Raw genomic sequence first — 10,466 nt, forward strand, 5'->3', positions numbered from 1 at the left:
TGTTTCATTGTTAAAAAACAATATACAATAACATAATTGTGTCTATAATAAGACTACGCTTTAACTTTTTTTTCCGTGATTATTAATAACTAATTTTAAGTACATAACTATGTAGTACTTTGGTAAGATTATATTTATTACAATAGAACATAGAGATGTAACAAGAGAAAAAATTTTTTTGAATATACAAAATATTTAATTCAAAAAAAACTTAGCGCGCTGCTCTCTTTTCTATAACTATAATAAAATTATTTCTTTGTGCGTCAGTCTGATGCAGCCGCGCCAAGTTTTTTTGCATTAAATATTTTTATATAAAAAAATGTTTTCTTTTGTTACATCTCTATGTTCTAAAAATAAATATATAATCTTACCAAAGTACATAGAGAGAGTTATGTACTTCGTACTGTATTATTGCTAACCTTATTTTATTTATATATTGCTGATGTAGCATACCTGGCACAAAATGCAGCAGAAGCGCAGTTAACGGATAAAGAGTTGGACTGTAAGTAATATCAGGACAAGCATATCCTAGTACCGATACAATTCTATCCGCCACATTTCTGCCTTTCCTCGTCAAATTATAGGATAAGCAATGTGTACTATCGACAAATGGCGGCAGCATAATGGCCTTTTCTGGTAGTTCTGTAAACAAATGTTTAATAACATTTCTTATAAACGTTTTGTTCTACAGAAACAAAGAAAAAACAGTTAGCAAAACTAAAAAATTACAAAAAAGAAACAAGTAGTTTTATTGAAAAAGTAAAAATTTTCAAAATATAATAATAAAAAGTAATAATGTAAAAAGAAGCTTTTTGAAGCTGTTAAGTCTGTATCAAACTACAAGTTAAAATTGAGATTAAATTAAATAATTACTTATATAATTCAGTTATTCTATTTAATTTAGTCACTAAGAATAAAAAAGCAAATCTCAAATTTAGTAAACTTTGTCCTGTTTGATCAAATTCCAATCTAATCTCAATCTTAATCTGTAATATACACGCTTCAGAATATATTATATAGTAGTAGTTCTACAATCTTATTGTAACTTTAATAACATAATATTTTAATTCCAAAAGACGTGTTGAAATGATCAGCTAATGCAAACCGTTGTTGGGTGTTTGGCAGGAATTTGTTTAAAGAGAACTTCTTTTACTCTCTTTTTCGTTTTAAACAAAACGTTTCGACTTATTTATTCAAGTCTTCTTCAGTTGTACATTGGATGTTAAAACGCAGAACATAAGTATTTAGATAATACATTGGTTGTATTATTACTAGTAATAATATCACATAATATAATATTTTAAATTTATTTACCTAAAAAAGTGTTATTTTGTAATACAACATTGACTGAACAATACAGGTCATTAGGCATAATAAATTAACATTCAAAGATGTTTTTCGGATTTAAACCACGTTAGTGTTATTTTTATACCGAGGTTTCGTGAACATTTCAGCTCATTTCATCAAGGCTTCAAGAGCAGTCTGATACATCCTGATAGTATCATACAAAACGTCGGTATAAAAATGACACTAATACGGTTCAAACCTAAAAAACATCTTCGAATGTTAATATAGCCTGATAGTACATAGCCTGATAGTATCAGGCTGCTCTAGAAACCCTCATGAAGTGAGCTGAAATGTTCACGAAACGTCGATATAAAAATGGCAACGCGGTTTAAACCCGATAAACATCTTTGAATGTTAATACAACACACCGCGAAAGCATCAAATATCAGGCATAGTAACTGTTAATATTTTAATACATACTTTATTTAAACAAAACTTTATTAGATCAAATAAATTCATAATATACATTCTACACAATACACATTCTAAATATTTCAAATTTATAAGATTTCTAATTATAAATAAGATTTTTAATTGCAATTTTTGCTTTTCAAACTTGAAATACAATGTTAATTAAGCCTACTTGTTTAGTTTTAAATATGTTTGTTGTGGTTTTATATTTTAAATAATATTATTAATTTTTTCTTTTAATTTTTATAAAAGACTATTGAAACAAAATAGCTTAATGATATAAAAGACCTATAATATTACAAAATACAATTTTTTTAAGTTGATTGGCTTATTCCTATTACCATTCACTTTCTCAAACCTACTCCGCTAAAACTAACGCTAACTAGCTCTCTCTTTCTATCCTCTATCCGAATCTTATCCGAATCAAATAAAAATGATTATCTTATTTCAGAATTATTAGAGCTATTTATGAGCTTTCGAACCCATCAGATTAAAATTCTTTACTTTTTCGATCCTAGCGCTGACTAAAGTCGACGTTCGGTATTTTATACCAATTCGTTTTTAATTAGCACTTAAACAATTATTAACATAGAGACAATTATTTTATAAGACTTCACATATTTCACTTTATCTACAAAATAGATATTTGCGGCAGACTTTACCGTATAGAGAAAGCACACTTGCACACAGGTACATCGTAACGAAGAGATTAAGCTCGTTTCCGAAGTCAAATTTAATTTTTTGGTGAAAGGGCTGTATCGACTGCGCTCTCCACTATTTAAAATTGCAGATATCGAATTGTTCTTTGCGCAAAAATTACGAGCGATATACGAGCTTTTAGCCACAATTTAGATTTTTGAGTTCCGGTCTCTTGTGCGCAAAGCCACTTTAAAGTATTTTTACTTTAAAACAAAATTCTTTCATTATAAAGAAAAAATAAAAGAAATACTCGAAAAATAAAAGAAACCGCTTCGTTCTTACGCAAATACTGTTTGTTGATTTAGGAGCTCGCAAAATACACAGTTTGCAATTTTCAAACTCCATCTCCGGGGTAGAAATTGCACTTCCCTTACTTCAAGAAGCAAAGTGTACTTCTCAAGCATTCGCGAGTAAATCTATCTCGAATTTATCATATATATTTTCATTTAAAATATTATTATATTTTATTTATACATAAAGGTATATTTTTTTGTTATTTTAATAACTAATCAAAATGGACCTATAAATACGTGTTTAAATAATTACTTTATAAAAAAAGATAAATATACATGTGTAGTAAAATATGTATAAAGTTGGGATGCATTTTCGCGCGAGTGCTTGAGCCATTGCACTTTGCTTGAATATGAAATTGTATTCGTGATCCCCTATCAATGTGCATGTGAAGCAAATTAGTAATTCAAACGTCTGAGCCTCTTCTTATAAGTCGTTTGCACCATCGCCGAAAAAACAAAACGACGACTTTTCGCTATTTTCTCACGCATTATTTACTTGAGTCGTGTAGTTTTTGCAATGTTATCGCTCGCAACCTCAAGACTGTATTGTCGATCACCTGTATTTACATCAAGACCCGCTGACCTAATGTCTGTCAAAATCAGTTGTATTAGACTCGCTTTTCGTGTCACAAATTCTCGCAAGACCGTCAGCCTTTGAAAAACATCGTATTAAACTAACAACGTAAAATCTAAACGGTCGTAAGAGTCTTACTCTGGATGTTTGTTGCGGAATATATATTTGTTTCTTTTTGTATAAATTTTTTACACATAAATTTGAAGTAAAATTTTAATTCTTAACTTCGTATAAGATGCTATACTTGCATCACGTATATGAGAGAAATCCCCGTTTATCCCTTTATCTAATTTTTAAAATATTACGAAAAAACCTCGGCCAAAAGTATCGAACTTGGTATCTCCGGCTTTCCGTGCCATCGCCTTCTCAATTTGGCCACCGAAGTACTTGATGTTTGTCTCGCAATATTCGTATATCAAGAAATTTTGAAAATAAGCTGGAGATTCTTGGTTCGATTCCTGATTGAGGTGTTTCTTTCGCAATATTTTAAAATTAGATAGGGGGATAAACGAAGGTTTCTTGTATATGTGATGCAAGTATAGCATTCTATATGAATTTAAAAATTAAAATTCCAATTCAAACTCATGTGTAAAAAAGTTACACAAAAGAAACATATACCTACATATATTCGGCAACAAACATGCAGCGTAAAGCCGCTCTCATAACCGTTTAAATTCCGCGTTAATTTGAAACTTAAAAGCCTAAACTCTTTATTAATTGGTGTTCTCTAAAAATGGTATTCTCGATAGCTTCATCTGCTGGGTCGTCAATCTATCTAATCCTTGATAGCTCTCTCGATCTTATACAGATCTTCGATAAAATTAGCTTCGTAATCACTTTGACAGCCACAAATCCCAGTGGAAAAGAAATAATAAGAATACTAATAGTTCCTATAAGAATACTAGATATTCCTTCTAATGTGAAGTAAAAAAGATAAACTCTGAACTAATGCAGGCGATGCAAGTAAAAAGAACAAACCTACTGAATAGCCAATCAGCTTACACATACAAAATGAGAATGTGACTTGTGGTTCCGCTAATAACAAAAATTTGGCGCCATAAAAATTACTTGTATTAAGCCAGCGGCACACGATGCTTTTTTGCCTGCTGGATTTTTCGCATGCTGGCTGCCGAGCTGGCTAAGGCCTATCTTTTAGAACATATATACTGGAAGGGGCATGGCCTATCTGACGTACGTAACAAAAATGTCCTCAACATCTATTTATCCTTGTCTGCATGAAATCTGTTAATGTGCTTGCATGAGAAAATAACCGACTAAGAGTGCGTTCCGTTTCACGCATATGTGCGCATTTATCTGTAGTACACGTCACGTATAGATAGATAAATACGCGCAAATGCGTGAAACGGAACGCAGCTTAAGAAGGTATATATGAGTATGTGAGAGTATATATGTGAAGATATATCCTTCACATATATAACTTGCTATATGTTCTATCTTGTCATCAGTGTTCACAGTTTTAGCTTCCTTACAGCATGCTAAAGAGGTAGAGAAAATGCGCACAATAGTAGCGAGTTCTAATTGCATAAACTCGCTGCTGTTGTGCGCATCCCTTCCACCGTTTTAGCATGCTGTAAGGAAGCCAAAACTGTGAACGCTGCTTGTCATACATACAACATAATCAACGCATGCGTATTGCGGTATCATGTACAGACAAAGATAGATAGATGTTGAAGACAACGGCAAGTTAGCTATGTCCCTTCCAGTATATATATCTAGGATAAGAGCCTATCTACAGCGATTGTAGATCTCGCGGAAGTGACCAATCATGTTAGTTGACTAATTTGACTAGCGGTACATGATGCTGTTTTACTTGCTCGATTGCTTGCATGTTTCTGTGCTGGCTACGCTGCTGGCTGTTTTATTGGAAATAATGAAACTTGCTGGCCGTTCTGTTGGATTAGTGTTATTTTTCTTGCGTGATCTCAGTAATGCTGTGACATTAAAGTCTATCTACATAAAGGCCATTCTACATAAAACGCAGACGCAAGTAGCAGATCTTAAGGAATTGACCAATCACGTAAGTCGATTGGCTGATTTGACATACGTAAATGGTCAATTCCGCGAGATCAGCGGTCTGCGACTTGCGTCTGCATCTTACGTAGAATGGCCTTAAGACGCAGTTGCAAGTCGCAAGTCGCAAGTCTCGCGAAATTGATCAGTCACGTTAGTCAAATTAGTCAATTGACTAAAGGTCTATGTACATAAGACGCAGACGCAAGTTGCAGGCCGCTGATCTCGAGGAATTGACCAATCACGTAAGTCGATTAGCTGATTTGACAAACGTGAATGATCAATTCCGCAAGATCAGCGGCCTGCGACCTGCGTCTGCGTCTTATGTAGAATGGCCTTTAACGTGATTCGTCAAGATCTGCGACCTTTGACCTGCGTCTGCATCTTATGTATAATGCATTTAATTTGAGAAGAGAATTTTACTGTGCATAGGGAAAAAAAAGCGGCTAAAGTAAGGATAGCATTGCGTGTGGAATTGGCGAAATACTTCCTGACAGCCAATGATGTGAAGTGAGGAAACTTTCTTGTAGGGGAGGTGCGCAAAACGGATGAGTTTTGTTCATCCGTTCTCTTCTCAAATTGAACGCAATATAGATAAGGTTTTACACATACGGACGCGATTCTCGCTTGTATGCGTATCCTCATTGCGATAAAGCGTCTTTGATATGCATCAACAGATAACATTAAAGATGACATTTTCTTGACAAGTTTTTTGATAATGATAACCATACCATATTTTGATAATGATACCATCACACGCTCCACTATTGTATCATTCAGTAAAAAAAAACCATTTTTTTATTCGGCTGATACTAATGACGTTCTATTTATTAATAAAAGAAGTTCTATTTATTATATTTATACTGACTTTTATTCACAACATCTATTTTCTTCTTGTTTAAAACATCTATTTTCTTCTTACACTATTATATGCTTAAGAGTATGTAATTTTTAATACTAATTACTTATAATATTAGTTTAGTTATTATTTTATATTATTAGTATCTATTATTATTCACAATAACAAGAAATTATATTATTACATTTTTTTCATGCCAGCAACATAACCAGCACACTGTCAGCATGCAAATCCAGCAGGCAAAACAGCATCGTGTGCTGCTGCTGTAACGTGATTAGTCAAGACCAGTGTCTTTAAGTAAATAGGCCTTTAACCAGCACGGCAGCCAGCATGCGAAAAATCCAGCAGACAAAAAACCATTGTGTACCGCTGACTTTATTGTGCCCATATATGTAATACTTCTATATCGCTAGTACGGTGCCGACCTGAAGCCAGAGATGCCAGTTTGCGGACGCTAGTAACATGCTCAGCAAGTAGAGGAGATACACAGACGAAACGCACACAGGTGAACAGCCGTGTAACGTGTGCGCTCAGCGCCTCGGCGAGTGGCTGCTCGTTTGTGTGCGCGTCCCCTCCACTTGCTGCTGCATGTTGCTAGCGTCTGCAAACTGGCATCTCTGCCTGAAGCCCGAACGTTACGGTGCAGACAATATAGTAGCCTCTCTCTCGCGCAAGGTCCAGCTGCTTTGTGCGCATGCGGTGAACATTCAAGCACGCTTGGGCATTTCTCTTTCTCGCGTTCTTTCTCTCACTTTCTAATGCTTTGTCTCGCTCGCACTCGCTTAGTAGACGCGCCTGCGCATAATGACGCTCGACTATCTATGCCCATATTTGAACTTCGTGCGTCTCTCTTTCTCGGGCCTCGTGTCTCTCATTGCGAAGATACGCGACTAGCGATATAGACGTATTACATACATGATTGTGCCAAAATTTTGATTAAGCATAATGAAAAACATAAAAATAAGATTGTGTATTGCATATTACCACTCATCACTGTAAAATGAAATTAATAATTTCTAGATGTTTAAACCTATGCATTATATAAAATAAAAACAAAATAGAAACAAAATAAAACGAGTAATTTTATGCCACTTTTGTGCCAATTATCATATGCTATGCTATAACAGTAAAAATTTTATTATGCTACAATTAATAGAAAAAAGTTCATTAAGCTAATTGGATTTTGCAAGCAGTAATTCTATTTTTCAAAGATATCTTTTCTGAACTCCGAAATTTCAGAAAAAAGTTTTACAAAAACTACTAAACGTTGTCTATGCACACAGTGACTTTAGTTGAAAAATTCACTTGATAACACTTCTTTTGCACAACATCCAGCAAACGGCTCTATATGACCAATTATATTTATCGACTAAGTTTAAAGACTCAAGAGCCTTGAGATGATTCTCAGTTTAATACTAATTGCTAATAAAACTTGTTTATATTTCAAAAAACTTTATTTTAATTTTTGACACACCGTCGTTGAAATATCATTCAGATACATGTAATGTGTATACCTTTTATTTTTGAGATTTACTTTGTTGAATCGACAATAATCAAAAAACTATTAAACTATCCAATGTTTTGCAGTAATAACAGCATAACGCATTTTTTGTAACTTGGAATTATCAGCGTCAAATATTCCAAACTTTAAATGCCAACATTAAGAAAATTCAATAATAAGTCAGTAATATTTTAATAATAATAATAATAATAATAATAACAACAACAACAACAACAACAACAACAACAATGCTAATAATAATAATAATAATAATGTAATGTAATGTAAACAATGACTATTTTAATAACAGTAACATTTTTTATGAAAAACTATGAGCAATATTATTATGGCGACAAATGTTTGTTATTAGCAAGACCGACTCTAAAATTGATATATTTACGTTAAAATACTGCCTAGGATTTTACAGAATATCACAAAAAACATACATACATCAATAAGATTTGTCTAATATTCGATAACACAAAACAATTTTAAAATATCACAGTTTTTACGATGTCACTGTAGCGCGCTTTTGATTCAGAGTTGCAACAAAATACTTCAACTACGTTAAACTAGCACTTAGTGTCAAAAAATCTAAAAAATTCCGAGTTTAAATAATAAGACTCTAATGTTTATAAATAATAAAATAAGCAGCTAAAATATTGATATTTTCTATAAAATAGCTTAAGCAAGTTTTATGGCGCCAATTTTTTGTTATTAGCGGGACCGTTTGTATAATTTTTATTTACGTCAAAGTAATGCCTAAATGTTTATGAATAATCATTGAAAGTATATATAATAAGATTTACCTTGTCTAATATTTGATAATACCAATAATAAGAAAAATGTTTATAATTCTAAAGGATGTGCGATATTAATAGTAGTGTACCTGCAGTTTTGATTCAAAACTGCAGGCAAAATAATTGTTTAACATTTAATGGCAACATGTACAAAAATCAATGTTGTTAAATAATAAAGCAATACTGTTTTGTAATAATATCCTAAAAAGCTGAAATAGTGATATTCTACAAAATAGCGTGAGAAATATTTTTGGCGCTAATATTTGTTATTAGCGGAACCGCTTGTATGTTATGTATTTACATCAAAGTAATGAGTAAATGTTTACAAACAATCTTTAAAAGTGTCATATCATTAAGAGTTGCTTTGTACAATATTCGATAATAACGATAAGAGACAAGAAGAGTTTAAAACACAAAAATTTATATGATATCAATATTTTTGTATAGCGTGGTTTTATGTAGAATAGCAGACAAAATAATTTTTTTAACTAGCATTTAGTTTTAACATCTGCAAAAGACGAGTTTGTTTAATAGAAAAGCACTAATATTTCTGAATAAAATGCTAAGTAACTAAAATATTTTCTACGAAATAGCTCGAGTAATTTTTATGTTGCTTAGTTTTTGTTATTAGCAGGATCGTTTGTAAAAGTTTTATTTTCTCGTCAAAGGAATTATTAAATGTTTACGAACTATTTATGAAAGTGTATGTCAATAAGATGTGCCTCATCTACTATAATTTAGGGTTATTATAAATCATTACAAATCATTGTAAAGTTTTGATACAAGTTACATAATAACCATATATATTATAAATTTAATCTTTAACGTAAGTTTTATTCAAATTTAATCTGCATTTGAATATTTATATACTGTAAATTTTAGTATATGCACGCGCGCGTTAAAGTTATAGGAGTAAAAGTTTGATGCGGTTCCGAAAGTATTCATATTATATCATACAAACAAAACCTTTAAATATGCAATATTACATACAATTTTCAAATTTTATAGTTAAAATAATGATCTCAATAAAATAATTTTGTGTCAAATTAATAGGTAAGTTCTATTTTTAGTTATATTAATAGGTAAGTTATATTTTCACAGTTTAAAAGATAACATATGTATGGTCCCGAAAACATCCATATTATTACTGCATGTGTCCCGAAAATATACATGTTATATCTGGATTATTAAAATACTCAATATTTAAAAAAAAAGCTATTGTGCATATACAAGAGGACACGAAAAAGTAAATATATAAGTATTTAATCTGAGGATACCTTGCTTTTGATCAAACTGGAAGAAATTTTATATTTTTATTACATTTTAGTTTTTTATAGATAAAATGTATACTTCCAGGTCGGACCTGGAAATGTCGGACATGAGACTGAAAAACTATGCCAGGTCCGACCTGGCAATAGCTAAAGGTTAGGTCCGTGTCCCGGAAGTATACAGTTTATTATCTAAAAGGTCTCTGCAACATTCCTCAGATATACAGGATGTCCCAGAATTAGTTTAACATCTCTCGTAGGCAGGTAGAAGGAATAAAACTGAGGTGAAAAGTCCTATCATTTTGCTAGATTCGCAATAGTTACTGAGATTTTAATTAACAAAGATCCGCGAATAAGCATGCATCGGGCTGTCTTACGCGCGTAAGATTGCCCGCCGCGCTTCGCGCGCTAACAGTGTTACCCATAGCGACATATGGGAGGAGCTAATATAACAGCATATACTATAACATATACATATTAAAATGTAATTGTGTGAAGCGCGCCGGGCTGTCCTACGCGCGTAAGACAGCCCGATGCACGCTTATTCGTAAATCTTTGTTAATTAAAATCTCGGTAACTATTGCAAATCTAGCAAAATGGTATAAGACTTTTTACCTCAGTTTTATACCTTCTACCTGTCTACGAGAGATGTTAAACCAATTCTGGGACACCCTGTATATATA

The 10,466-nt window shown here is 32.4% G+C and overlaps 1 protein-coding gene across 1 annotated transcript in view; it reads right to left on the bottom strand.

The window, feature by feature from the left end:
- Positions 1-346: 346 nt before the first annotated feature.
- LOC109862122 (TBC1 domain family member 24-like) overlaps positions 347-10,466 on the bottom strand; it is an 11,187-nt gene continuing 1,067 nt past the window's right edge. Inside the window, exon 2 of the mRNA XM_020442053.1 lies at positions 347-642. Within this exon, the coding sequence (XP_020297642.1) occupies positions 368-642 (275 nt within the window). The 3' untranslated portion in view covers positions 347-367. The remainder of the gene's footprint in view (positions 643-10,466) is intronic.

This window comes from Pseudomyrmex gracilis, unplaced genomic scaffold (assembly GCF_002006095.1).
Source record: "Pseudomyrmex gracilis isolate BER0280 unplaced genomic scaffold, ASM200609v1 scaffold_1400, whole genome shotgun sequence".
In the NCBI taxonomy this organism is placed as follows: Eukaryota; Metazoa; Arthropoda; class Insecta; order Hymenoptera; family Formicidae; genus Pseudomyrmex; species Pseudomyrmex gracilis.